Source organism: Prionailurus viverrinus, chromosome C1, assembly GCF_022837055.1.
Source record: "Prionailurus viverrinus isolate Anna chromosome C1, UM_Priviv_1.0, whole genome shotgun sequence".
In the NCBI taxonomy this organism is placed as follows: domain Eukaryota; kingdom Metazoa; phylum Chordata; class Mammalia; order Carnivora; family Felidae; genus Prionailurus; species Prionailurus viverrinus.
The window spans coordinates 13,350,078-13,376,247 of record NC_062568.1 but is presented as its reverse complement, the minus strand read 5'-3'; the positions used below and the strand labels follow the sequence as shown (position 1 = coordinate 13,376,247).

At 51.7% G+C, this 26,170-nt stretch overlaps 3 protein-coding genes across 20 annotated transcripts; 1 reads left to right on the top strand and 2 right to left on the bottom strand.

Moving 5' to 3' along the window:
- Positions 1–206: 206 nt before the first annotated feature.
- ATG9A (autophagy related 9A) lies at positions 207–9,432 on the bottom strand. 9 transcript variants are annotated; one of them, XM_047871322.1, is made up of 17 exons: positions 9,268–9,432; positions 8,357–8,500; positions 8,224–8,281; positions 7,695–7,826; positions 7,530–7,573; positions 6,914–6,978; positions 5,953–6,114; positions 5,642–5,783; positions 4,665–5,413; positions 4,427–4,580; positions 4,142–4,321; positions 3,511–3,759; positions 3,121–3,299; positions 2,898–3,015; positions 1,891–2,113; positions 1,555–1,700; positions 207–1,293 (listed from the first exon to the last, which is right to left on the bottom strand). In XM_047871322.1, exons 4-17 carry the CDS (start codon positions 7,795–7,797, stop codon positions 1,288–1,290), a joined length of 2,520 nt encoding a protein of 839 aa, XP_047727278.1. In that variant the 5' UTR covers positions 7,798–7,826; positions 8,224–8,281; positions 8,357–8,500; positions 9,268–9,432; the 3' UTR covers positions 207–1,287. The 9 variants fall into 9 exon arrangements, with proteins under 9 accessions (XP_047727278.1, XP_047727279.1, XP_047727274.1 ...); XM_047871323.1 differs by lacking the exon at positions 8,357–8,500 and having other exon boundaries at positions 9,253–9,432; XM_047871318.1 differs by lacking the exon at positions 8,357–8,500.
- A 181-nt stretch (positions 9,433–9,613) lies between these two features.
- Positions 9,614–18,946, top strand: ANKZF1 (ankyrin repeat and zinc finger peptidyl tRNA hydrolase 1). 6 transcript variants are annotated; one of them, XM_047871327.1, is made up of 14 exons: positions 9,615–9,763; positions 10,068–10,217; positions 11,175–11,284; positions 11,504–11,606; positions 11,723–11,916; positions 12,316–12,428; positions 12,523–12,670; positions 12,960–13,188; positions 13,350–13,496; positions 14,330–14,804; positions 14,973–15,084; positions 15,218–15,382; positions 15,520–15,605; positions 15,819–16,149. In XM_047871327.1, the coding sequence occupies exons 1-14, from the start codon at positions 9,637–9,639 to the stop codon at positions 15,940–15,942; spliced, it is 2,283 nt and encodes a 760-aa protein (XP_047727283.1). In that variant the 5' UTR covers positions 9,615–9,636; the 3' UTR covers positions 15,943–16,149. The 6 variants fall into 6 exon arrangements, with proteins under 6 accessions (XP_047727286.1, XP_047727284.1, XP_047727283.1 ...); XM_047871329.1 differs by having other exon boundaries at positions 9,627–9,960; XM_047871330.1 differs by lacking the exons at positions 15,520–15,605; positions 15,819–16,149 and adding an exon at positions 18,813–18,946 and having other exon boundaries at positions 9,614–9,763.
- Positions 16,103–26,151, bottom strand: GLB1L (galactosidase beta 1 like). Of its 5 annotated transcripts, none has more exons than XM_047871335.1 (17): positions 25,980–26,148; positions 24,672–24,810; positions 24,282–24,448; positions 23,886–24,036; positions 23,681–23,741; positions 19,490–19,584; positions 19,212–19,386; positions 19,067–19,125; positions 18,841–18,962; positions 18,693–18,733; positions 18,394–18,512; positions 18,014–18,088; positions 17,802–17,891; positions 17,538–17,651; positions 17,127–17,258; positions 16,677–16,892; positions 16,103–16,529 (listed from the first exon to the last, which is right to left on the bottom strand). In XM_047871335.1, the coding sequence occupies exons 2-17, from the start codon at positions 24,738–24,740 to the stop codon at positions 16,260–16,262; spliced, it is 1,956 nt and encodes a 651-aa protein (XP_047727291.1). In that variant the 5' UTR covers positions 24,741–24,810; positions 25,980–26,148; the 3' UTR covers positions 16,103–16,259. The 5 variants fall into 5 exon arrangements, with proteins under 5 accessions (XP_047727291.1, XP_047727290.1, XP_047727294.1 ...); XM_047871334.1 differs by having other exon boundaries at positions 24,672–24,798; XM_047871338.1 differs by lacking the exon at positions 16,677–16,892 and having other exon boundaries at positions 24,672–24,798; positions 25,980–26,151.
- Positions 26,152–26,170: the final 19 nt, after the last annotated feature.

Below are 26,170 nucleotides of genomic sequence, written 5' to 3'. Positions count from 1 at the left end.
CGAAATCTGACCACACGTCCAGCGGGAGACCTTGACCTCCGCGGAACCATGGCTAGGAAATGGCACTTTTGCTAGCACGCTGGCTCGGTTTAGCTGAGTGACGACATAGGCCCGCTTTCCTATAGGGCCCCAGCCACCTGGGGGATGAGACGCAACCCACTCGTTCTCAGAATCCTAGCCGCGCGAGAAAACAAGCCAAGACCTGGTCAAAGTCCCTTTTTTTTTTTTATTAAGGGTTATCAAGCTGTACACAGTTCCTACTCCTTCCGCTGCGAGCTCAGGCAGCGCGGTTCACCACACCCGCAGCGGACCAGACCTGGGCGAGGCGCGGGGCGGAGAGTAGGAGCTGAATCCCAGCATGCAACGCGGCAGCTCAAAGCCTAGGGCGAAGGCCTCCTGTCGCGCCTCCATCCCCCTCTAGGGGTCAGCGGGAGACAGGCCAGAGCTCTCTTGCTGGGAGGTAGACAGCCAAGGGCACACTCCAGCCCAGTCCGTCCCAAGTGCAGGCGGTAAAGGGGTACAATAAGCAGCAATGGGGGCCAGGATGGCCTCAGTCTCCCAGGGGCCCATCCTAAAAGTGGGAGAGGGCAGCAAATAATTTCTATCCTGCTCCTGCAATTTAGAAACCTTCCTTCTTAGTGTCAAAAGATAGCATGAGGGGAGATGGAGCTAGGGCCTCCACACCAGTGCAAAGCAAAAGCTGAACAGAACGGGAGCAAGCGAACAGAACGGGAGCAAGCGGCATACACGCCAGTAATGTGCGGGAAGCAGGAGAGAAGTGAGCAGGCTGCAGCACTGGGAGAGAAGTGGGGGTGAGGTAAGGGCCACAGCCTGAGCTGCTCATCTGTTCAGGGTGGAGGGAGGGAGGCTGCAGACGTTGAGGGTCCAGACCCAACCTCCCCACTCCACAGTTGGCACAGGTGCTCCCTGCTTGGCAGCTTCTGTGATGGGCAGTCCTCTGGAGACTTGCAGGGGCAGGTGCGAAGGTGGCAGTACTGGGGCTGGGCTGGGGACCAGTTTCTAGCACCACACTCTGAGCCAAGGGGGGGGGGGGGGGTCCTGGGAATGAGGCTAGAGTCCTGTGTGCCTTGGTTCCTAGGCCCCCAATTTCTCTCCTGGGGCTGTGGCAAGCCCAGCGTCGGCACCTCCCTTGGCCGGGCACGGACACACAAACACCACACACGTGGAGCCGGGCGACACTCAGAGAAGCCCTCCGTGGCGGGAGGATGGGATGGCAGGGCAACAGTGGCCTCCATCCTGGGACATAGGGACCTTCCTCAGCCTTGCCTACACCTGTGGAGAGAAAAGGGTTAGTAGTGGATATAGTCTTTAGCTAGCTGCTGACCCAAATAAAGCCTAGAGATAAAGGAAAAGGAAAGCTTGATTCCTTCAGAAATTGATTTCAGAGTAGGTGAGGGAAGAAAACGGGAGTGTATGTTGGAGGGGAGAAGCAGCATCTCTGTACGAGAGGGCTGCCTTCTCTCACATGGGACTTGGACCTCAGCCTGGAAGTTACTACTTCTGGTAGTTGTTCTCGGGTCCTGGAGCCCTTACCTTGTGCACCTGTGGGGGAAGCTCGTCCTCCGAGCCCTCCTCGGGCACAGGCTCTGGGTGCCTTGATGCTGACTGTCCATCTTCAGCCCACCCTCCAAGGGGCAGCCGAGAGAAGTGAGAGGGAGCCCGGGGTACTGTGCCAGGATCTAGAGACAAAAGTAAACACACCCTTAGAATTAACCCAAACAGAAATGTGGAGAAAGGTTCTATGTGGGGTGGAGGTGAGGGTTAGTCTCTTTGGGCCTGATTGCTCTGACCTCTTTCCTCCCCAAGAGGCTTCGGAAAGAGCCACCCTTCCCCCAAGGCTCTGTGTCCTCCTGAACCGCCATTGGATACCTGTGATGCCCCCGTAACGCCTCTGGAAGCCCCCCTGCAGGGCGGTGGTCTCAGGTGCTCCAGGCCGGGGTGTAGCACAGGGATAGCTGGCAGAGCGGGGGATAGGCTGGGGGGCCCGGGAGCCCTCTCCCCCCTCTTCAGGGGCACTCTCCCCACTCTCATCGCTCTCCCGGCGGTGCCACACGTGCCGCTCGGGTTCGGCCTGGGCCTGCTGCTTGTGGAGCTGAAAAGTGGGGGGGCTCATTAGTTGGGGACAGGATGTCTGAAACAGCTGCCCCCCACCATGGTATCCCCCAGTTCCCATTTTTACCACCTCACCCAGAATCACTAACCCAGAGTAACCTCATGTTAACAGTGTGTTAACACACATATGACATCTTACAGGTTAAATTCTCCGCAGGTCCCTGGAACAAATCTGTATGTAATGTAAGAGCTGTAATGACCCTCACTTTGTGTAGTCATGTAAGTCAAGAACAGATGGGTTGTGCATCTAAGTGCCAGGCACTTTTTTAGGTGCTGGGACTACAGCGGTGAACAAAATAGACAAAAATCCCAGCCCTGTATGGCTTATATACTGGGGAATGGGGTGGGGTTATAGACAACAAAATAAAGAGGGGGAAAAATACAATATGTCAGATAGAAGCTATGGAGAAAAACAGAGCAGGAAGATTTAGGAGGGTGGCCAAGGGAGGCTTTTAGTCAGGGTGGCCAGAGATGGTCTCACAGAGGAGGTAAGAACAGATACGTGAATAAAGAGAATGGGGGAGCCATACGCACATCTCAGGGAAGTGGATTCTTGGCAAGGGAAACAAACGGGTAAAGGCGCTGGATGAAAGTAAGCTTGGCTAAAAAGGAGAGTAAAAGGGTATATGTGGGAATGGAGATTACAGAGTGGGTAAAAGGCAGAGAAGGGTTCTGAGCCCAGGTCTTGCTTTTCCACACCCCAAACCCTCTCTTTTTCAGCGGCCACCTGGATCCCATGGCTCGGCCCCTTCCTGCCCACTCACCTGGTGCATATAGAGGGCATGCAGGCTCATCTCGGTGGACGCATATTCCGACAGCACCAGGCTCTGCAGCTGTCCTTCCCACACGCTGCTCCCGGAGCTGGCTGTCCTGGCATCCACCCTGTCCCTCCCAGCACAGACAGACAGCAGCCGTCAACATTTCTGACCCACAGAAGTTGCTGGCGTCTATTCCCAAGTCCTCCCATCGTGGCCCACCTCTACTCACCCAGAGCCTGTCATGGTGCTGGGGGCTCGGCCCGTGGGGACCTGACCCGGGTGCAGAGGGGAGAAGGAGCGCAGGGCAGAGGCGACCTCAGCCCTGTGCCTGGAGCCTTGAAGGTCTCTGGGCAGCGGGGGGCCCCGGCAGGAGGAGCCGGCTACCACATTTGCAATAAGGCTCAGTGGCTGTGAAAGAAAACGGGTGGGTAGACTTCCCAGGGCAGGAGGGAGGCTGCGGGGTCCCCCAGTATCCTGGGTGTCAGAACTCAGTGGAATAGACTTAACAGACAGAAGGAAACCGATAGGGTAGGTACGCCCTTCCACCCCACGTCCAGTCCTCAACTCCCAGCACCTGGAGCACACGCTGCCCGTCACCGCCCAGGCCCCAGGAACACACCTCAGACTCAGATTGTAAGGACTGGATGGACGTAAAGAGAGCATTTTCAGGGAGCAGACCCCCTTGGGCAAGGCCAGCCGCTGCTCCGTCCCGCTGAACCTGCTCTTTGAGGAAGCCGAGGAAGGCCGTGCTCTCACGTGGTGGCTGCCAGCCGGGGTTGGTGATGGCAAAGTGCATGAGGGACAACTCTGTCTTCCCATCCTCAGCTTGCTGGTACACTGAGGCCTCTGTCTGCCCACCGGACAGCCACTGCACAAGGGAGGCTACAGTGAGCAGGACTGTCCTCTGGCGGGAACCCTTTTTGTACCTTTCCTGCTAGAGGGGAGGCTGTGCCCCTGGAGGACGGACCACAACGCGCTGCTGTATCTTGTCCAGGGGCCCCGGTGCCCCACCCCAGGAGTAGTCGCGTGCTGGACTAGTTGCTCGGTCTGTGCCTTTCTCAAGGGAACGTGGCCAAAGGTGCAAGTTGAAGGCTAAAATCCAGCCCTAGCTCTGGTTTACCAAGCAGTGTGCGCCCTGGCACGTGGCTGCCCAGAGGCAGGGCTGCCTTTTTGTGGTGATTCGTTGGCTCAGTTTGCCCAAAGACAATGCCGGCATCGCCTCTGGCCACCTGCCCATCCTCTCCCGGTACCTGGGGATGCCCATGCTGGCGAACATCCATCTGAGCAAAGGAGCAGGTATCTCCAACACCAACGACCTCTACGGTGAAATTGCGGAAGAAGTCTATAATCTCCAGGGCCCGTGGACGCAGGCAGAAGATGAGGATCAGGGGTGTGACAATGGGGCTCAGTAATTCCTCCAAGATGAACACCTAAAAGGGAGGGGACCCAGATCATAAGAGAGGAGGAGGGATCCCAGCCCTTACCACCGAGCTATTAGCCAGTCTCTAGCAGGCCCTAACTCCAACTCCACTCACTGCCTTGTACTGGAAGAGCTGGGCAAACTCGTCCCGGGTCTGCGAGCGGTGGGCATTACCCTGCCAGTGGTCAGGCATGTAGTGGATGTGAGCGAGGATCACGCGGAGCAGCTGCTCAGGGCAGAACACCATGTGCTGGTCCGGGATAAAGGACCTAGGGGGATCAGGGTCCCCGTGAGAGGCAAGCCTTTCCCAGGAACGCTAGCCTGCTTGCTCCCGCCTGCTGCCCCTGGCCCACCTGCACACGGTCACGGTGACCCCCAGGAGTGTGACGGTGGTGAGGACGTGTTCCACAGCCAGCACATCTTCGTCGTAGATGGTGAGGGCAATAAGCACGGCCAGGATGGAGCCAGCGAAGAAGGCGCCGTTCTTGGCCAGCAGCGTCAGCAGAGGTGACAAGAAGCAATTCATGTACTTGGAGGCGGGCTTGTAGCCTCGGTTGAGGCGGGACTGCAGCTCGTGCTCCAACTCGTTGAAGTGGCGGAGGTAGCAGCGGCCGTAGAGTGACCAGCAACGTGCTCCCAGGGCCCCGGGCTCCCGCTTCAGCACCTCGGCGTAGCTGAAGAAGGCGTACAGAATCTGCCAGATGAGGATAAGGGGGCACAGCAGGAAGTTGGCGATGCCGATCCACAGGATGCGGTTGCTGAGGCGCTGGGCCAGCTCTAGCCGTTGCCCCCCACGTTTGTACTCAGCCTTGAGGCTCCATTCATTGAGAAACAGAGAGCCGGGTCCCCAGAAGAGGATCAGCTCGAAGTTGTACTTGAGGCCACGGGTGAAGAAGACGGCCTCCCCAAGGCCGGGCAGGCGGAAGCGCAGAGGCAGGAGGGATTTGTTAACCAGCGCGACCATGTAGTTCTGGAAACGGAGGATGCGATGGTAGATGTCCAGCTCTGTCAGCTCGCGCTTGTGGATGCAGATCTGGTGCTCTTTCTGGGTCTGCACGATTCGGGCCTGCACTTCCTGCCACGTGCAGTATGGAAGGGCAGACTGTAGGGTGGGAGAGAGACAAGGCAGGGAAGGTGGGCTGTTGCCCCGACTCCTTCCCCACATTAGCCGTGAGGTCCTATGCTTAGCCGCGCGGAGCTTTTAAGCAGACACTCCCTGACCTACCAGTGACGATGAGGATGCCCGAGGCCCAGGAATACACCCCACCCTTCCCTAGCCACAGAAGCCATCTTGGGCTGTGGTGCTAACCGCTCAACTTCCCAGTCTCACCATGGGGATACGCAGAGCATGCAGATAGAAGGAGTGGATCTCCCAGTAGCAGCAAATGTTATAGATGAACTTGATAAGCCGATGGATCCAGAATACAGCAGCGATGACCAGGATGGTGATAAGGGAGCCATTTTCCTGAATCCTAGTGGGGAGGAAAAAGGAAGGAAGGAGGGGTGGCCCTTGCGGAGTCTTGGGAGACACGATGCTATCCTGAAGGATGTGGCGAGGCCGAGTCTGTGTTCTAGGGGATGTGTGACTACCTCACATTCCATTCCATTCCCCACCTGTTAGCAGAACTCTGCAGCCCTTACCTTGCACTACAGACCTGGGCAGGCAAAAAGGCATCTGGCAGAGTGACCTTGACAGGCTCGGTAGGGTGAAGACTATGGTTCACCATCTTGTTGGCAAATAGGATGTCATAATCCACACAGCTAACCAGGAAGGTGGTGAAGGCAACCACAAAGAGGAACTGCCTGGGGAGTTGGGAAGAGGGGCCACAGTCCAGGAGTCAGAGAAGCACCAGTGAAACAGTGTGGGGAAAGAGAAGAGTCTGGAAGCAGCAGAAGGAGATTACAGACAACAGCCTCTAGGGACACGCAGGCACTGGAGAACTCCCAGGGGGCTCTCCTTACTGCTCAGCCCCAGGGACCTTCTAAGACCCAAACCAGCTACTACTTTTTCCTTTTAGCCTCAGGGCATCACACAATCAGCCGGTTTTTCTCACCAGTAGTAATCTCTGCCACCACTTACTAGACTCTCAAAGATCTTCTGATTGTGGTTTCTTCTTCCCAATCCCTGATTTCCTTTTGAGATAGTATTTAGAAGCCCTTAGGGGGTTTACAGTCTTTTCTTATGGAAGGAAGGTTTCCCAATCCCATTCCCTTTGGCAAAACCATATGGCCCCTCCCTTTTAGAAAGCTCTTTGCCTTCTAAAGCTGTTAACCAAAGCATAACAACAGACTTTTCTTAAGTGGCAGGCATCTCTAAGACCTCCAGACTGAACTATGCCCATTCCATTGGAGCTCTAATGAAATGATCAAGTCTGAGTTCTCTTCATGGAAGAGATAGGACTTGGAAAGCATTCCTTATAGGGGAGATTTTAAAAAAAAATGAGATTGGAAATTTTGGTGCCACACCCAGTCCCTGAATTCTGAGAGTCTGCAGAGTTTTGAGCCTAGGACTGAGCCGCCTTGGCAGGAATGGCCAGGGCTGAGCTCAAGGAAAGACTGACATGTAGTCCTTCACCACATCACCATCCCTTCTTAGACTTACATGAGCTCAAAGATCTCCCCGATGAGCATGCAAGTGAAGCCATTCTTCTGGTGTAGATTATAAACGTAGAATTGTCAAGAAAAATGTGGTTGATAGAGACAGCAGTTAAGAGCACAGACTTTGGTGTCACATACCTGAACTTAACTCCTGGCTCCATGACTTTCAAGCTGTGTGACTTTGGCCAAAATTACTTACCCTCTCTAAACTTTTGTCTACGGTGGTACCTGTCTCATAGATAATAGCACCTGTCTTATAGCACCTGTCTCATAGAACTATTAGATATGAAACAGTATGCGTAAAGTATTTAACACAGAGCTGACACAGAGTAAGTCAAAAGATATTATTATAGTTATTAGCGTCCCATCAAAAAGAAAGATCACCTTTAAAGAGGTTCCTTATAAACTGACACCACAAAGTGAAAGGCACGTAGTTCTTGGTAAACCTGGGGTATCATTATCTATAACAATCGTTATTTCCTCAGCCTCTTTCAGTGTTAAGAAAACTTCCACCTCTCTTCCAGAGACTAGAATCAGACCCACCCCAACTTCCCATGAGGGGCCTGGCTTAGGGAGGGGATAAAGTTCCCAGAGCTCCAACACAGAGACACAAAGGATATTCGAGAGAAGAAGAGGTCAAGGTTTTCGATGTGGTGCCAAGGTGCTGTGGGCATAGGAGCAGAGATGTCAGAGCCCCGAAGGAACATGAGCCCCTTGTTCCCTCCGTGTTCCTCCACCAACTCTCTCCCCATGCCCTGGCGCCCTTGTTGTTTCCAAGCACTCACATTTACTCCCCTCAGGGACGTGCACCAATAGGTCCTCCTCCCCAGGGGGCGAATCACTGTAGGAGGCCTCAAGGCGCTGGTATTCAGTGTCAAACTGCGCCATCACCACCGCCCCCTGTCCACTTTGTCCACCTGCCGGTAATGAAAAGAGATCCAGGTTCAGACTTTGGTGCTGCTTGTCTCCTGTCCTGCCTAGTAGACCAGAAAGAGTGAGAAAGAATCCTTGGGCTTGGTCTCCACTACCAGTCTTCTTGGCTTAAAGGCAGAGGAGTAGTTACCAAAGGAGAGCAGCAAGCTCAGGGCCTGGGAGGTCAGTCATTCCCAGAGCCTCTACTGAGTGTCTACTGAGGTCTTGCCGGTCTGAAGCCAGGCTCTGCCCCTTTGCTGGAGGGCAGGGGCTGTTTCATCTTCTATTCAGTGGAGATAAGGGGACTTCCCTCTGCCCTCCAGGAGAAACCCGGGTCTCCCAAGAGACTAGAAGTTCGGAAGCATTTTGTAAACAAAGGTTGAGATAAGCACATGGCCCTACCAGCTCCATGGACAGCGTCTGCTCCAATCCAGCCCTTGATGCCCTGGCTCTGCAGCTGCTGGAGGAGAAGGTGTCAGGCCCCAGAGAGTGGGGATTGGGGACAGAAAGAAACCCAACCCCCCTGCCCACCCACCTTCAACTAAGAGGAGGCCAAGCATGGGGCAGGGAGGCTGCAGTGGGGAAGAGGCACTACGGCTATGTGCCCTTCCTCTGGTTGTACTATGCAGGGCCACTCATCCAACTCATCCCAAGAAGTGGCTTGTTGAACCTGTAAAGACTGGATCAGTACAGACCTGAGGTCAGGCAGCCCCTCCAGACTGTTTTTCCATCGCCCCACCTCGGCCTCAGAATATTCTACAGGCCTCTCAGGGTCCTCAAAGCCCCAAATCCAAAACCCAAGAACAGTGTCTTTCTGAACAGGACCTTTCTGATCACCCCCTTCCCCTGGTTCCCTAGCAGCACCCAGCAGACAGGCATAGTTCCTGGAGAGGAAATCCTGACTGGGTCACTGTAGACACAGATCCTGGGCAAAGTGTGGGTTCCCTAGGTCCCTGGAGCCAGGCATGTTTAGATAGCACTCACCCAGTCGGTGCAGACCCTGGGGCCCTGGAACACGGCCCAGCCTGGCCCCAGTGGGATTCCCTGGGTTAGTGAGAGCCCTGGGTCAGAAGGAGCTGACCAAGCCCTCAGGGAACTCACCACTGACCAGGTCAGTGTGGACCCAGGGTCATGGAGCCCCGGCTGGCCGGGCCTGGGCTCAGAGGTCCCTGCGGATGTTGGAAGAATCGAGCCAGTCCGACAGCAGATCGCCCCAGTGGGCTGAGTTGCCTCCCCACACCCAGCCGCCAAGACCCGAGCCCAGTGCGCCCCAGGGTCGCCCGGCGCCAGGCCAAGGGCTCGGCTCCCAACAGCGGACAACCTCGCGCGCGGCCCCGCCGCCCGCGCGCGCCCCCGTCCGCGCGCCCCCGCCATCAAAACATTCCGGCTGCGCGCCTCCGCCCCGCCCGCGGAGCCCCTTCCCCCCGTTACCCGCTATGAGCTCACTTAGGGCTCCGCAGGCACCCTCGGTCAGGCCCAACCCGGGCCCCGAGATTCCAGTAACCGATCTCGCGTTTCACTTCAGGAACCGTGACCCGAGTGATTCCAGGGGCTCGGTCGGCTCCGCTGGGCTCCTCCGGACCCGGAGCTCTAGGCCCGGCGCCTGTCACTCACTGTCACCCGCAGCCAATATGACCAATGAGCGTGGGGGGCAGAGGCATGACGGCCAATTCTCGGCTTCGCAGGCGGGACTAAAGGATCGAGGTGGGTCTTGGACAGTACAAAGACCAATAGTGCGCCCTATGTGGGGCGGGGCTGAGTTGCGGGCGACGCCATTTGTCCCCTTCGCTGCTCCGTAGTGACGAGATTGTTGTGATGTTGCAGAAATCCGGGCTTGGAATTGAAGACGAACATGCGGCTCGGTTCCCAGGACCTTTGGTGCAGCTGCTGAGGGCGGGGGCGAGTACACGCGGTTTAGTCATTGCTGGAGTTCATTGCACGGGTAACGAGGAGCGGTCGATTAGGGATTGTAGCTCTATTGGACTCGATTTGGGAGCTGCATGCTCCCCTTTCACTCTGTGTGGTTCGGGACTGGGGGGTTGAGAAAACGGGTTGGGGTCACGTATTAACCTGCAGAGCGGACTGCTGGTACCAGAGTGAGGCCCGAAGTGCCTTGCGGCGTTGGGGAGACCAAGTCAGGTAGGCAGGAGACGGGGCGGTAGGATCTCTCTCTCTCTCTCTGGGGAGCTCTGTTTCTGTTCCCCGCTTTCTGCTCCAAGAGCCGCTCCTAAATCATTTCTGCTCAGCTATGTCGCCAGTTTCAGCTGCAGCCCAGGTTCCTACGTTGGTCTCCCTGTTTGACCTCAACGCGGATGCTCCGGTCCTTCAGGGCCTGAACTTGGTGAGCCACCCTTCTGGGGAGGCTCTGGCCCAAGCTCTGCAGACTTCCTGTCCAGGTATCTGGGAAGGTTTGGGGAGGACCCATGAGGAACGTGACACGCTCTTTAGAGCTTATTGCTCCTCCAGGGAACACGTTCTTATTGATATTCCCCAGTTTAAGAGCCCTTGTTTACGTCTTTCTATGGATAAAATTTATCTTAGATTCACTCAATCTCTGGGTTGTTTCCAACACAGACGCCTGGATTGTCTCCAAACCAACCTCTTGCCATTGTTTGTATCAGGTCACGTTTACAAGCACTGCCTGCAAAATCACTTCAGAATTCCTAGATAGAGTTCAAATTTAACTGGATCCCAATTAAATTACTCGTTCTTGTTGAATATAGAGCAAAAAATTTTTAAATGTTTATTTCTGAGAGAGAGAGTGAATGGGGGAAGGGCAGAGAGATTGGGAGACAGAGACCCCCAAGCAGAAGTGGGGCTGGAAGCGCAGAGCCCAAGGCAGGGCTGGAACTCACCAACCATGAGATCATGACCTGAGCCAAAATCAGGAGTCGGATTTTAACTGACTGAGCCACCCAGGCGCCCCAATGTAAAACTTTTTTTTTTTTTTTTTTTTTTACAACATTAGTTTGTCTTTGGCTGTTTTTTCTTGAGCATGTTTTTTAAAAACCGGACTGTAATTGGAAACGTAAAGCTATTTAAAGGGCATTTGAGAAGTGGTTTTTGCAAACATGATTTTAATGTTGCCAAAAATTATTTTCTGCAGGATTCCTCTAGGTAATCCCTTTAGTTAATTTAGTGTTTGATATATATTCACCTTACATACTTCTTTTCAGAAACGTATTGTATCAGGTGATTACTGTGCCATTTATTTCATTATTACTAGATTATAAATTCTTTGGAGGAAAAGATGCTTTTCTTTTGTATCCCCCTTTGTATATTAGACAGTGAATGTGATTCCAGGTGCAGATTTGGGCTCCCTTTCCACCTCTAATTGCCCTCCCCTTATTTAGGTTCAGGGGAGAGCGCAAGCCCAGAAAGAAAACTCCAGGGTCTGCTGGATATTTCAGAAAAGTTATTTTGTTCAACTTGTGACCAGACCTTCCACAACCACCAGGAACAGGTAAGGCCAGGTGCAGAGGTAAATGGTGGAAGCAAAAGTATAATGGTGGGTGAGGAGAGGTAGACGTATGATTTATCTTTAATCAAGGTTTACGTTTTGAGTAAGGCTGTTGGTGTTATCCAACACACTTCCTGGAGTTCTGTTACTGGTGATGGGTACCATAAAGGGCCAGAGGGGGGCATATTTCCACATTCAGCCTCCCCCTTTGCTTCCTACCAGAGGGAACATTATAAGCTTGACTGGCATCGGTTTAACCTAAAGCAACGTCTCAAGGACAAGCCTCTCCTGTCTGCCCTGGACTTTGAAAAGCAGAGTTCCACAGGTGATGGCTGGTAGACCTGTGTTGAGTAGGACGTGGGGGTGGAGGAGGGCTCTAGTTTAGGAGCCTGTGGAAAGGTCAAAGATGGAACGCCAAACTTGTGCACCTCATGTTTTCAGGAGATCTTTCCAGCATCTCAGGATCAGAAGATTCAGACTCAGCCAGTGAAGAGGGCTTGCAGATTCTGGATGAGGAGAGGGCAGAGTATGAGAAGCCCACCAGAGCCCAAGGCTTCCACCCCCATCGGGTTCTTTTCCAGAATGCCCGGGGCCAGTTCCTTGATGCCTACCGCTGTGTCCTGGGCCCTCGCCAGGCAAGTGGCAGCGCAGGTTGTGTGGTCAACTGCAGCCTTTTGGACACTCAGCCTAGATTTCCCCTGAACCCAGTCCATTTCTTACTTTTTTCTCTTTCTTCCGGTTGCATGTGGGGTCACAATTGACAGCACAGTCTTGGATTGAATTGGCCTGAATCTGGGGTCGGGTGTAATGGAGTTAAGTTTGGAAACAGACCAATCTAGGTTTGAATTGTCATTCTGCCACTTGATCTTGACTACCTCTACAAGCTTCAAATTTCCTGACTTGTAAAATGGAGACAAGCCTCAGGATGGTTATATGAAATGAGATAGTGCAGGTGAAACACTTAGCCCTGGCACTTAGTTTCTTACTCTCAGTGAATGCAACAGATAGGTTTGTGCTGTCCCTCTGTCATCCAGGTGTCCCCAGAAGAACCAGAACTGCTGCTACAGAACCTGCAAAACGGAGGTCCCGGATACTGTGTGGTGCTCATGGCTGCGGCTGGGCACTTTGCTGGTGCCATTTTTCAGGGGTGAGAGGGTGCTGCGTGGGTGTAAGGATGGAATGGACCCGGTTAGCCTGGGAGTACGGGCTAGTTTCCAGTACTGAGTCCGTGTTGTCTACAGAAGAGACGTGGTGACACACAAGACCTTTCACCGCTACACGGTGCGGGCCAAGCGGGGCACGGCCCAGGGAGTTCGGGATGCCCGGGGTGCGGCTTCTCGTTCTGCCGGAGCCAACCTGAGGCGCTATAATGAAGCCACGTTATATAAGGTGAGTTAGGCGTCCCAGATCTGGTGGTCCGCTGATCTACTGTTTACCCCTCTCAACTTGGCAGATACTCCAAGGGAGGGACTCCCGTATCCTCCCAGTCTTCGTTATTTCTGCATAGGCGAGGGTAGACTAGGGATGGATCCCCAAGAACCTTAGCCTTCTCATTCTTCCTTCCCCTGTGTTACCTTCTACTTCCCATCCCTTACACGTCATCTGTGGGCCATTTTTTGGTTGGAGATTTGAAAACAGCAAGTGAAGATACACTGGCCTGACTTACTCTTTTTTCTAGGATGTTCGTGACCTGCTGGCAGGGCCGGGCTGGGCTAAAGCACTGGGGGAGGCTGGGACAATACTGCTACGTGCCCCCCGCTCTGGCCGGTCCTTGTTCTTCGGAGGCCCTGGCGCACCCCTGCAACGGGGGGATCCCCGGCTTTGGGATATCCCCCTCGCTACCCGCAGACCCACCTTCCGGGAGCTACAGCGTGTGCTCCATAAGCTGACCACCTTGCATGTCCACGGTGAGCCTTCTTTCTAGATCCCCAGACTCCCTAGATCTTCCTGTACTTTCCAGCCCAAGCCTTGGTTCTCATTTGTACATCCAGACAGCATCTTCATTGAGAGAAACCTGGAATGGCTTCTCTTCAGCTAAACTTGAGTAACATCTTTTGTTTTATGGCAGAAGAAGACCCCCGGGAGACAGTCAGGTTGGACTCACCTCGGACACACTGGAAGACCATGAGAGAGAAGAAGGCTATCGAGGCAGAAAGAAAGGTCTCCAGTGATGAAAATGAGGCACTTGGGCAGAACGAGGAGTCTCCCAAACAGGGTTTGAGCGCCATCTGGCAACTGTCCAATCTCTATCTGGGTGTCTATCCTGGAAATGCAGTCAGATCTCCTACTGTCACTTCCTTCTTTTTTTTTTTAAGTAGGCTCCACGCCCAGTACAGAGCCCGATGCAGGGCTTGAACTCACCACCCTGAGATTAAGACCTGAGCTGATATCAAGAGTCGGATGCTTAACCGACTGAACCACCCAGGCGCCCCACTTCCTTCTTTATAGATGAGCCCTTACACAACACACACACCGTTATACACACACACAAGTCTGTTATGATAAGGGGTATGTGGTAGCAGTTACAGAGACGTGTTTTGTGACCTTTCCAAATTTCCTGTTCTCTTTTGTTCATGGATGTATCCTCAGTACTTAGAAAACACGAAATAGTACATGAAATAGACGCTTGTGTTGCATAAACCTTACATAATTGACCTGTCTTACCGGATGGTGTGGTTTGGAGCTAAGGCCTGCTTTCCCGGCTGCAGACTCTTAGTCTGTGTGGCTGTCACTGCTCCCATGCTCTACTCTGTTATGTACCATCCTAAGGCTGCTCAAGGGGAGAGTCTAAGGACGCTTGTTCCTCCATAGCTCCTGCTGGGTCTGTCCTTGTCTGAGCTGAGAGTTCCATTTCTGCATGTGATACTAACGGATTCAGCCTTTGATGTGCTACTTGGTCTTGGCTGACAAACTACAAATACTTAATTTAATTTCAAGATCATCTGAATTACCTTTTTATGTACACTTATAGCATCTGGGCCAGCCCACATACTTCCACCCTCTGTATCATCTCTTTGGACGGACCTCACATGTCATATTTTTCCCCAGGTTCAGGGTCGGAGGGAGAGGACAGCTTCCAGGTGGAGTTGGAGCTAGTAGAGTTGGCAGTGGGGACCCTGGATCTTCGGGAGTTTGAGGTATTGCCAAAGCGGAGGAGGAGGAAAAGGAATAAAAAGAAGGAGAGAAGCCGAGACCTGGAGGCTCTTCCCCAGCAAACTCAAGGAGATGAGGCCTTCTCACAGTCCACCCAGGGACGGGCAGCCCCTGTGGGGCCTTCTCTGGATGAGGCCAAGACCCCCGATCAGGCAGAGCTCTGGGACATGCTTCTAGCTGCTTGCCGAGCCGGAGATGTTGGGATGTTGAAACTCCAGCTAGCTGCCGGCCCCATAGACCCTGGAGTTCTGTCTCTGCTCAGTGCCCCCTTGGGCTCCAGCGGCTTCACGCTCCTGCATGCGGCAGCTGCAGCTGGGAGAGGCTCAGTGGTTCACCTGCTGCTGGAGGCGGGTGCTGACCCTACTGTGCAGTAAGTAAGGGTCCCCAAGCCGAGCCCTTTAGGGTATAGAGAGGATCATCTGGAGGCTAATGGTGGTACTGGCTACTTCACAGTATCCCCTTCATCTGTCTGGGTGAGGTTGGGAGATGTAAGAAGCGAGCTGAACCCATTTTTTTTGTGGGGGCGGTTTGCACCTAGGGACTCCAGGGCCCGGCCGCCATATACAGTCGCAGCTGACAAGTCAACACGTAATGAGTTCCGAAGGTTCATGGAGAAGAATCCAGATGCTTATGATTACAGCAAGGCTCAGGTGAGCTGGAAAAGAAGCAGCAGCAGAGTAGGAAGCCATCACAGACCCTGGCTAGATCTTTTCCACGTTCTTCTAGTTTCCCCAAAGATAGCGTGTATGGGTCTTACCTTACCCCTCCCTGGAAATTCTCCAGGTGCCAGGGCCCCTGACGCCAGAAATGGAGGCACAGCAGGCTCTGCGGAAAAGGGAGAAGGCTGCCCGGCGGCAACGGGAAAAACAGCAGCTGCAGCAGCGGGAGCAGGAGGCGCGGGAACAAGAAGAGCGGCGGCGCTTTGCCGCCCTCAGCGATCGGGAGAAGGTGAGGCTGGTGGTTCTCTCTTCCACAGCTGAGACCTCCTGAGAGGTCCGACCCCTTCCCAGTGTGCCGCTGTCACTTCTGGAGCATCCCATCCACCACTGGGGCCTTGTCCTTAACAAGACTTCTCTTCCCCGCAGAGAGCCCTGGCTGCAGAGCGCAGGCTGGCTGCCCAGCTGGGAGCCCCCACCCCTCAGGCCCCAGGCTCTGCAGCCGTCAGTGCTCAGTAAGTGCTCAGCCTGCAGGGGCAGGCGTAATGGGTGGGCTGTGTTGGGGCACGCAGAATGCGTGCTTGCAGAGAACTCAGGCTGTTGAGGGGACTTGAGATGTTCTGGGAACCCTCTGGAGCCAAACCAGAAATGGCAGGAGGGAAAGGGGAGAGCTTGGATCGGAAAGTTTCTGGGGTACCTGGTCAGCCCTTTGTGTTCTTCTTGTCCAGACGCTGCTGGAGTTGTGGGACATCCCTCCAAGGCCTCATTCCCTTTCACTATCTCGACTTCTCTTTCTGCTCCACACGCTGCCTCCGGGATCATCGCTGCCAGGCTGGAAAGCCCTCTTCCTGATCTCTTAGGGCTGTGCCTGGGGCTGACTCTGGGCCTTGAGAGGGTGCATTCATGCTAGCCTTAGGCTTCTTCTTTCCCATGAAACCAGAGTGTTTGGAAGATTAGGGAGGACACTCAGGAACCAGGGCAAAGACAGGGCCACAGAGGTGTGTGGAGCTGGTACTGTCTCTGGAACTTTAATCATAATAAAGTCTGGCAAGGAAACTGCACTTGTACTCGCATTCAGGCCTTGTGACCTTTGGTTCCACGTGGTCACCGGGGCCAGCACCAAGGGATCCTACCCACTCCGTGTCCCAGGCCTAAGGGTTACCTTTCTTTCAGTGCCCACTTAACTCCATTGGTTCAGAGGGACTTTGTGTATCAGCTGAGAGGGAATAGATGTATGTCTTATGCAAGGTGCTATTGAGGATAGGCCTATCCAGAAACTGGATTTGGGGCTCAGAAGGCACGTTTTCTAGCTCTAGCAATGTGATTTTGTTGAGGGCTCCCCTAGAAAACAGCAGGGGTCTTGGCACGTAGAGGGTCTGTTGTGGCCCCTGCCTTGTCCAGTACCGGCCCAAGTTAAACCCATTGATCCAGACTTGGCCCTGGCAAAGAGAGAAGAAAATAAAGGGTCAGCTATCAAGGGCGTAGAATCATGCCCTTTGGGGTTTCTAATCAGAGGAATTTCTGCTGCCCCTTCTTCCATGATTTTCCTCTCATCACCTTGACCCCAACCCCACTGTCAGCAATACCTTGGTCCATCCAGGTAGAAAGAGGAAAGTGTCCCCGCCTTCTCCTAAAATTGAAAATGTTGTGGAGTAGAAGGTGGGGCCAGAGGGAGCTTGAGGGTGTGAACTTCTCAGCAACGGGAGGGGAAACCACCACTTTACAAGTTTATCAACTTTCAGAGGGAACATCAGCCACTGGGTAAGGGCTGTTTGTCCCAGAACTGGTGGCTCTAATAGGCCCTGTGAAGAAGACAAATGAAAATTCATCATTCGTTAAGCTCTTAAGGCCAAACTGTCCCTAATCAAGCCCTGGGATATAACTGTTGGCCATGTCTAGAGCCCCACAAGTGACTACTTTGCTGCCTAACTCCTAAGCACATGGCTCTTGTCTATCTTTCATTAGGCCCCTATCTTTCCAAGGGACTTTGGTCAGTAAGAGTATGGAGGAGAAGGGGGTGGGCAAAGCTAGCTCACCTTGAAGTCACTGCTGTTGGACCCAAAACTGAGCCTCCCCATGTTCTCCAGCAGGATGTCCAGTTTGGCCCCCATTTTCCCCATCAAAAATAGTTGGTGTTTCATGTTTCGTTCCAAGACACCCTGAAACACCTGTGGATAAAAAGATCTGTGAGCGGAAGGGCTCCACATCTAGCTCGTGGCCATGACACAGGAAGCTACGTTAGCACCTGTATCTGGGGAGCAAAGAGAATGTGGCCTGTCAGTTACCCATCCATTCTGGAACCTTAGCCTCAGCCAAATTCTTCCTCATCCCAGCTTATCCCTGGGCCCCCTGCAAATGTGGGCAGACAATGGGAAAAGGTAGATAAGGGGACCTTAAGGCTAAAGGTGCTGGGAAGGAGAGAGGAGATGGGCTCACAAGTTTCTTACCCCATCTACCATCACATAGGCACGGTCATGGACTCCATTGTTAGGCACCCACAACTGTGTTGGCTCAGAAACAGTATGGGTCAGATAGGTCCGGTACAACATAAAGCCGTGGTCCTGGGTGTGGAAAAGTTAAGTACTTAAGTACTTAAGATGAACTGAGAGGTAAGAGGGGACACTGTGGGGAAGATGTGCAGCTCAGAGAACCTTTGGCTACAGCTGTTGAGGAAGGTTGCCATTCCTACTGGATGTGGGATTATGCCTTACCTGTTTGACAGCCTCAAAGGTCATGGGCAAGATTGAACGGATGGGCCCGTGGGGACAAAGGATGTCCAGGAAAGACAGCAGATACCCATCCTATTAGAAAAAGGGAAAGGTATTAGAACAAAGGGGAAGTTTCAGAATAGAGGGCAGGATAGGCTAGGCCATTTATAGAGAATAAAGAGGTAGGATCAGAGAAAAGATGGGGAAGAGCTTACCAGGTGCAGGGTCAAAGGTCCGAGCATCATCTTAGGGCTGGGGGGAGGTAAAGGTCCCAAGGGAATTTCCTGGAACTGAGCCCAAATTCTCTCAGGAGCCATAGGAAAACCACACAACCCCTATTCCAAAACCCCGCACAGGGATCTTAACCTGGGGTCCAGGGAAGGGCTTCATGGGGTCATGAAGATCCTGTAATTGTGCACACACTTGTGTGTATCTTCCCAAATAGTCCCCATTTGGGTGGGTGGGAAATGCTTCTGTGAGGCTATGTGGCCCAGACAACAACCAGTGATTTATGGGATCCCGTTACAAACAATTTAAGTACTCCTTTTCCCCAAATTAATAAAAGTCTTTGGCACTTAATGAAGTGGTAGGGCACCTTGCTGATGACATTTCGAAGAGCAAAAAGCTTAGGTGTAGGGTCCCCGGCTTCAGATATTGGTGCATCATAGTCATAGCTGGTAGTAATTGGAAGAAAGCGTCCCTTCTCATCAGCACCTGGGGTCAAATTAATTTCATTAATTCAATATCTCTCAAATAATAGGCACTAAGCAACGAAATTCATGCCGAGAAGTTTGCCATCAGAGGGGACAGGGGTGGCCATATCCAGCTTCTAGACCTCATAATCTAATTCCTTGACACGTCCCTGCTTCTACCCCAGGGACCATCTGGACTCACCATTCCAGTATCCGAAGTTGGTACCTCCATGGAACATGTACCTGAAGAGGGGGGGAAGGTGGGGGAAAGGCAAAAGCTGACCCATTGAATCTTCATTTTCATCCCCAATACCCGTTATAGCTTCATGTTGGCCCGTGTCTCCAGTTACATGTTCACGCTGGCTCCCAACTTCAGCATGTTCTCTAGACCTTTGGTTACAGCTGAAATGGATCGTGTGGAGTGATTCTGGCCCCAGTAATCCAGCCAGCCTGTGTAGTATTCAGAGTTCACCTAGAAGGTGAAGTGGAAGATACCATAAATGAAATGGGAAACTGAGCTTGACCCATTCCAAACCCTGACTCTTGTTTTGACTGTCATCCCCTCCAGCTCCTCACCAATGGCCCATGGGGTTCATATTTCCGAAGCAGGGCAAAGATTTCGGTCATGTTGTCAGCTGCAGAGAGGAGGCAAAAGGTGAACGATAAACACAGAAGAGGTGCCCCTTCCCCAGACTCCACTCCTAACCCTTGCTCAGGAGACCTGGCCCAAAATCTACAGTGGTATAGAGTCCCTGGAGGGAGCCACATTTGAGTCCTTCAGGCCCATCTGTGGTGAAGAGCAAGATCCTGTCTCCTAGCAGCGCACGGAAGAGCCCAGCCAAGTGTCTCATGTAGGTGAAGTCACAGGCTTTGTAGCTACCATATTCATTCTCCACCTGCCAAGGAAAAGGAAAAGTGGAACTTGGCCATGCGGTGAGGGTTAGGACCCCTGGCTCCTCCTTCCCCTTACCCAGACAGTTTGTACCCAGTCACTTGTACCTGAATGCTAATGATGTTGCCCCCATTGTGGTAGAGCCATGGATATAACTTGGGCAGCAAGACCTTGAACCAGGAGTCCACTGCGGCAAGAAAGTCTAAAGGAAGGAGCAGTGCTCTGCTCATTAGGACACCACCGCCTCCATAGCCCCCACCCTTAGTATCTATGCCAGCAACTTCAGTGATGCCCGAACCCTGGGCAGTTGGCATCCCACTTGTCTGCAAATAAATCTGAGAAGCAGTGAGTCTGAAACCCTCTTATGTACTTGTATGGCAAGGACATCTGGGCATAGGAACCCCTGAAGCAGTGTTTCTTGTAAATTTAGTTTTTAAACGTAAGAAAAATGTTAAATGCATCATATGGATGCAAGTGTATACTTGCGAGGGCTGTGAAGTAGCATGGGAATTCACAGAAATGCAGACTCTCTGACCTGCACCCTAATGTAACTGACGATCCAAGTGATTTGAGTCATTAATTGAAACATCGCTGTATTAGGTATCACGCCTTAGGTATCATCCTCAACTCCTGTTTGTGATTTTTGTTGATTCACCCTCAGGGTCTTCACTTCACTTCACTCTGCCTGACACTTTCTCCCCACCGTCCTTTATCCAGCTAACTCCAATGCAAGCTTAAGATCTTAACTTATTTCACTTCCTCAGGAAAACCTCGGATATCCCAGATGAGGGCAGATGTCTGTTACACACTCTCAGATCACCTCATACTTCTTTTTCAAGCATGTAACAAATTATAATTAGGCATTTACTTCTATAATTGTTTCCCGACAGTCTCTCTCCCCCACAGTGAGCAGGAACCTAGTCTGTCAGGTTCATTTGCTGCATCCTATCGCTGGGGACAATGCCTAGCAGGTAGCAGACTCTCAAAGGTGGAGTCAACAAAAGATGTGTTGGAGGATATTTTTGCATTAAGACACTGAACCCCTTTACATTTTGTTTCCTGTATAAAGGGTGCCCAGGTTTGACTGCCTCCTTTAATCCAAGCGTATATTAAATCTCATCCAACAAGTATTTATGGGTGCTTACTATACGCCAAATAATGCTCAGGTGTTAGGGATACAGAGTACAACAAAATAGACCAAAATCACTGCCCTTGTCGAATTTCCTTTCCAGTGAGGAAGGCAGACAATAAATAAATAGCCAAAATGTATAGTGTGTTAGTGCCAACAACAAAATAATATATATGGAAGAAGGATATACATGGAAGAAGGAAGAAAAATATATATGGAAGAAGGGGAGCTTAAATTTTAGAGCGTAGCCCAGGGAAGGCATCACGGACAAGGTGATTCTGCACGAAGACTGAGGGAGCACCGAGTGCAAAGGCCTCAAGGCAGGAATGTGCCTGGTGAGTCTGAAAAACAGCCAGTGAAGCCAGTGTGAACAATAAGGGAAAGAGTAGGTGTCAGGTAGGTGACTGGGCCAATTAGGTAGGACCTAATAGGCCATTTTAAGGAGTCCATGGTTCATATTCTGAATGAGATGAGAACCTATTAGATTTAAGTAGAGAAATGACATGATCTGAGATATATGTTTAAACTTATATTTGCATTGAGAACAGACTATAAGGGGTGAGGGCAAAGAAGGGGAAGCAATAAGGAACCTATTCAAGTAGTCCAGGTGGGAGAGGCAGCTTGGACCAGTGGGGGTGATGAAAAGTAGTTGAAGTCAGTATATTCAATATATTTGCAGGACTTTCTGATAGGTTGAATATGAGAAAAAGGTGTAACAAATACCATAGTGTTTATAGCCTGATCAGTTGCAAAATGGAGTTGTTATGAACTGAGGCGAGATGGTAGGAACAGCTCGTTGGAGAGGCCATACCGGAAGCTTAATTGTATCATTATGCCTTAGATCTCCAAACATGCAACCAGATATATGTTTTCAGAGGCCAAGGGAGAGTCCTGGAACTGGAGATACATATTTCAGAGTCATTAACTATTAGTTGGGATCAAAAGCCATGAGAATGGATGAGATTGTCTAAGGAAACACACAGAAAAGAGAAGCATCCCAGGACTGAGCCCTGAAACACCCCAGCATTTAGAGGAAACAGAAAGGGAGAAGAACCAGCAAGAGACTAAGAAGGAAGGGTCAGCAAGGCTGGGATGTGGGGGGAAGGGGGGGGGGACCAGATAAAGGTGGTATTTTGGAAGCTGAGAGAAGAATGCATTTCAAAGAACGGAGGCCTACAGAGGGACCGTGGATTCAGCAGTGAAGAGGTTGCTAGCTTTCTTGAGAACAATGGACATTGCATGTTGGTGTCCCATCACTACTTTGTCATTTCAAATGCATTTCATAGTCAGCTGAAGTCAGAGGAATTGCTAGAAGGGGCGTAAAGCTCTTCAGCACCCTATGAAGTGAAGTGCCTGGAAGGTCCCCAGCAGATACGAAGCAATTTTACCAGAGTGATCCTTTTTTTTTTTAATGTTTATTTTTGAGAGAGGGGGAGAGAGGGAGAGCATGAGCAGGGAAGGGGCAGAGAGAGGGAGACACAGAACCTGAAGAAGGCTCCAGGCTCTGAGCTGTTAGCACAGAGCCCGACACGGAGCTCAAACTCATGAACTCTGAGCTGAAGTCAGAAGCTTAACCAACTGAACCACTCGTGCTCCCAGAGTGATCTTTTTAAAAGATATAAATCAGATAAAATCACTCCCTTGCTCTGATGATGGAATTCCTATTTACACCTGAAAATCCAAACTCCTTGAAATAGTGGGCATTTCAGAGTTGATCATGAGTTCTTGTCTCTCCCTATGCTCTTTCCCCAGGCAATGGCCCAGTATCTGTGGATCTAAGTGCCATCTTTAGACTGGTGAATCCCAAATTTACCTCTAGCTCAGACCTCCTCATGAGCTCCACACTCACGCAGCCCGTGGCTTAACATCCTCACTTGAGTGTGATATGATAAAAATTTAACATGATCAGAAGAACTGCTCTTCCTCCAAAAAGGTGGTCCTTTGCCACCCCTAGTCTCTTCCATCTTTCCTATGTCAGTAATGGCACCGCCATCTTGACTAGCCAGAAAGCTGGATTCCTTTCTTTCCAGACCCTACCCCCTGCCCCTACTCTTCCCCTTCCCAACAAAATCTATCAATCAGTCCTGGTGATTTTGATCCCCAACTTGTATCTCAATTCTGCCCTCTTCCCATCTCCGCCACCGTCACCTGAGTCCAGGAGCCAACGCCTGCCTCCTCAACTACAGCCAGAGTCTCCCAATTAGTTTTTCCACCTCTATCCTTGTTCCCCTCCCTCCATTCTCCACACTCAGGCTCAAGTAATCTGAAAACAAATCAATATGTCTCTTTAAGAAGCTCTTTCAATGGTTTATGTCTCGTTAAGCTCTTTCAGTGGCTTTCTACTCTGCTTAGGATACAATGCAAACCCCTTACAATGGCCTACAAGGTCCTTTATTAACATTCCCTATCTATCTCCAATTTCACAGCACATTCCTCTCTCCCTATGCCCCAGCCAAGCTGGCCTCAACCATGCCATGTTCTTTCCCATCTCTGTGCATTTGAATATACTGTTTCTTCTACCTGGTCATTCTCACCTCACTCTTTATATGACCAGAGCTTTCCCTTCCCTGGAGTCAAGTGAAATGTCATCATTTCAGAAGAGCCTTCAGAACTTCAGACTTCCCTACCAAAAACAGGTGTTCTCGGTTTTTAATTTTTTTTAATGTTTACTTTTGAGAGAGAAAGAGCATGAGCAGGGGAGGGGCAGAGAGAGAGAGGGAGACACAGAATCTGAAGCAGGTTCCAGGCTCTGAACTGTCAGCACAGAGCCTGACATGGGGCTTGAACTCACAAACTGTGAGATCATGACCTGAGCCGAAGTCGAAGTTTAACCAACTGAGCCCCCCAGGTGCCCCAACAGGCCTTCTCTGTTATTCACGATCGCAATTCCTTGTCTGTTTTCTTGTGTAGTATTTATACAGCTTGCAATAATCTTACAGGTTTTGGTTTTTTAACAATCTGTTTCTTTCACCATAAGCTCCATTGCACAGGGACTGGGTCTGTCTGGTTCCCCAGTTTCTAGCATCTTGTTGGGCATGAAGGGAACACTCAAATATCTGCATGAATGATCTCCAGTTTGGGGATGGTCTCTTCTGTTTTGGGCACCCAACGACCCGTTTTGTTGCTGTTGTTTGCTGTTTTCTGTGCTAAAAATCTTGTCTCAACTCACCTGGATCTGAGGTTCTCAGTTGGATTTCAGGCTTTCGAAGCAACCAGGCTGGGAGACCCCCCTGAGACAAACATAAAGACAACAGGTTTTGTTGTTTGGGAGTGAAGTAGCGGAGGTAAGAAGGGAGGATGTTGTGTATAGCGCCGCAGTGCGGGCAGATGGGAGGAGTCCGGGAAGAGCACGAGTGGCCCTTCTCCTAACTCACCATCTCCCACTCTGCACAGATGTAAGGTCCTGGTCTGAGTATGACCAACAGGTCTGCTATAGATGCCTCATTCAGAAATGCAGTGAGGTCCCGGCTGCCATTAAAGTTATAGACCCCAGGCTCTGGCTCATGGTAGTTCCAGGGCACATAACTGAGAAAGAAAGAGGTTAACAGGGCCCGAGGCAGGGCGGTGCTGGAGAGGCTTAAGGGATTGGGCCTTGCACGGACTCTCCAGGAAGCGGTTGGTAGGCGGTCCTGGCCCACCCTTTCCCACCCTAGGCCTGGAAGCCCTGGAGCTCTCATACCCAGCCAGTCTATCTGTCCCAACACCCTTCTTAAGTGGGTGGTAGGAAGAATAAAATCCCACCCTCCATGGCTCTCCTGAGCACTTCTTACAACTGTACAGCGTTGAGGCCACTCATTCGCATCTTCAAGAGCCGGTCTGCCCAAAGCACCCGTGGTACCCGAAAGTAGTGCAGGCTGCCGGACACGTAGCGGAATGGGGCCCCATCCAGGAGGAATCTGTCATTTTCCCGATCCACTATGAACGACCGAGTGTCTGCCTGCAAAGGGAGAGATTATGCTCAGCAGAGGTCTGGAGTTGGCAGGGGGATCGGTGTCTGCGTTGGAGATGGAACTAGCCCTGCCCATTGTTGGGTTACTTTTCACTTTCTTTCTCTCCTGGGCTAGATCTGATCCCGTTTCACCGCACCCAGCCTGATTCAATCCTGTCATTCTACCTGGGGCAGCAGCACCCAGCCTGCTGATTCAATTCTGTCATTTTACCTGGGGCAGCAGCAGCGTCAGAAGTGGCAACAGCAGGGAAGGAAGGCAGGGCGGCTTCTTGGGAGCCATGGCGCTAACACGGCTCCTCTAGTCAGAGAGGGCGGTCCGACTGTCACGTGGCGGATTCCTGGGAGGGAACCTCAGCGAGCAAGGGGGCGGAGACCACCTCTAGTTGCCAGGCGATCAGCCTGGCCTTGTCCACCCACTACTCTACTAGTTTGTAAAATCCTCTACATCTTGAATCAGCTTCATCAGCGTCACCTGGGAGCTTGTTAGAAATGCAGAGTCTCAGGTCCTACCTCAGACCTACAGAATCAGAATTTGTACTTTAACAAGATTCCCAGGCGATTCTAAAGACATCCAAGATTGAGAAGCACTGTTCTACTAAACTGAGCTCCCTGAGGGTGAAGAGTACCTTGTCCACCTTGAATCCTCAGCTTCTAGTACAAGGCCTGGCACATAGCAGGTTAAATCTAGATGAAAGAATGTCAGAACCAGGGGGCAAAAACAGGTTCAGAACCAAGAGAAACCAGATCTTCCCAGTGGTGTGAAAGTGGGGAACAGGTTATAAGAGGGATCTTTTTTCCTGGTGGCCCCGTTTCAGTAAGAAACCATCTCGGTCATCCCGTCTTCTTTGGATGTGCACTGCTCTCCAATTTATCCCTGCCTGCCTGTGCAAGAGATGCCAAGGACAACTTGGGGCCAAGACTTGGGGATTTGTGAATTTCCAAGACTCCTGCCTTCACAGTCCCAAGCCTGGGATGTAAGGACCAGGATAAAATAAATAAAATGATAATAAAAATAATAGTAATTTCTGTTTACTGACACTAAGGGCTGTGTGTCAGATATTGTGCTCAGCACTTTACATCTCATTTAATCTTCAAAAAACTCTGCGCAGTAGATAAGTCTCATTTCCATTTTACAGATGAAGAAATTGAGAGAAAATTTAAATAGCCTGTTTAAGGTCACATAACTAGTTTAGCAGAGATGGGATTTGAACTAGGCATTCTGGCCCCACAGTACGTGCACTTAACTTTGGGTACTATTATACCTTGTTACCATTTAGGGAAACCGAGGCTCTGAGAGGTTAAGTAAGTCGTCCGAGGTCACACAGCTAGTAACTAAGCTGTTAAGACAAGATTTAGAACCTAGTCTGGTTCAAAAGCCCAAGCTCTTAACCACTGAAATTAGAGTGGTGGGATACAGGCCAGAGCCCCAAGGTTGTACTGATCAGAGACGTAGAGGTCCAGGCCGCCAGCACCCACCCCAGAACCGCCCCTCGCGGCTGGACTGTAGTCAGCCTCCTACCTCCGGCATTGGGAGATGGAAGTCCTGGGGGCCTCGGGCCGAGCCCGGCTTTGCTCCCGTTTGGCGTAAGTGCCTGCGTCTTGACCACTACTGAAGGCCAGGTGTGGCACCTTCACCCGGGTCCTGGGACCCGTCCTACCCCAGGCTTAGCCCGCCCCCGGCCTCTCTGCTTCTGGCCCCCACATCATCCA

Bases quoted from the DNA above. Each gene is read 5' to 3' on its own strand.
- ATG9A (XM_047871323.1), bottom strand. From the start codon at position 7,797: ATGGCGCAGTTTGACACTGAATACCAGCGCCTTGAGGCCTCCTACAGT. The intron at 4,581-4,664 runs GTGGGCCAGGGG...TGATCCCCCTAG, and splicing joins GTCACCGTGACCGTGTGCAG to GTCCTTTATCCCGGACCAGC. The intron at 4,322-4,426 runs GTGAGTGGAGTT...CCTCCCTTTTAG, and splicing joins AGCTCTTCCAGTACAAGGCA to GTGTTCATCTTGGAGGAATT.
- ANKZF1 (XM_047871327.1), top strand. From the start codon at position 9,637: ATGTTGCAGAAATCCGGGCTTGGAATTGAAGACGAACATGCGGCTCGG. The intron at 12,671-12,959 runs GTGAGTTAGGCG...TCTTTTTTCTAG, and splicing joins ATGAAGCCACGTTATATAAG to GATGTTCGTGACCTGCTGGC. The intron at 15,383-15,519 runs GTGAGGCTGGTG...TCTTCCCCGCAG, and splicing joins CCCTCAGCGATCGGGAGAAG to AGAGCCCTGGCTGCAGAGCG.
- GLB1L (XM_047871335.1), bottom strand. From the start codon at position 24,740: ATGGCTCCCAAGAAGCCGCCCTGCCTTCCTTCCCTGCTGTTGCCACTT. The intron at 18,513-18,692 runs GTGAGTCCAGAT...ATTTGACCCCAG, and splicing joins CAACTTCGGATACTGGAATG to GTGCTGATGAGAAGGGACGC. The intron at 17,652-17,801 runs GTAAGGCATAAT...TTCCACACCCAG, and splicing joins CCTTTGAGGCTGTCAAACAG to GACCACGGCTTTATGTTGTA.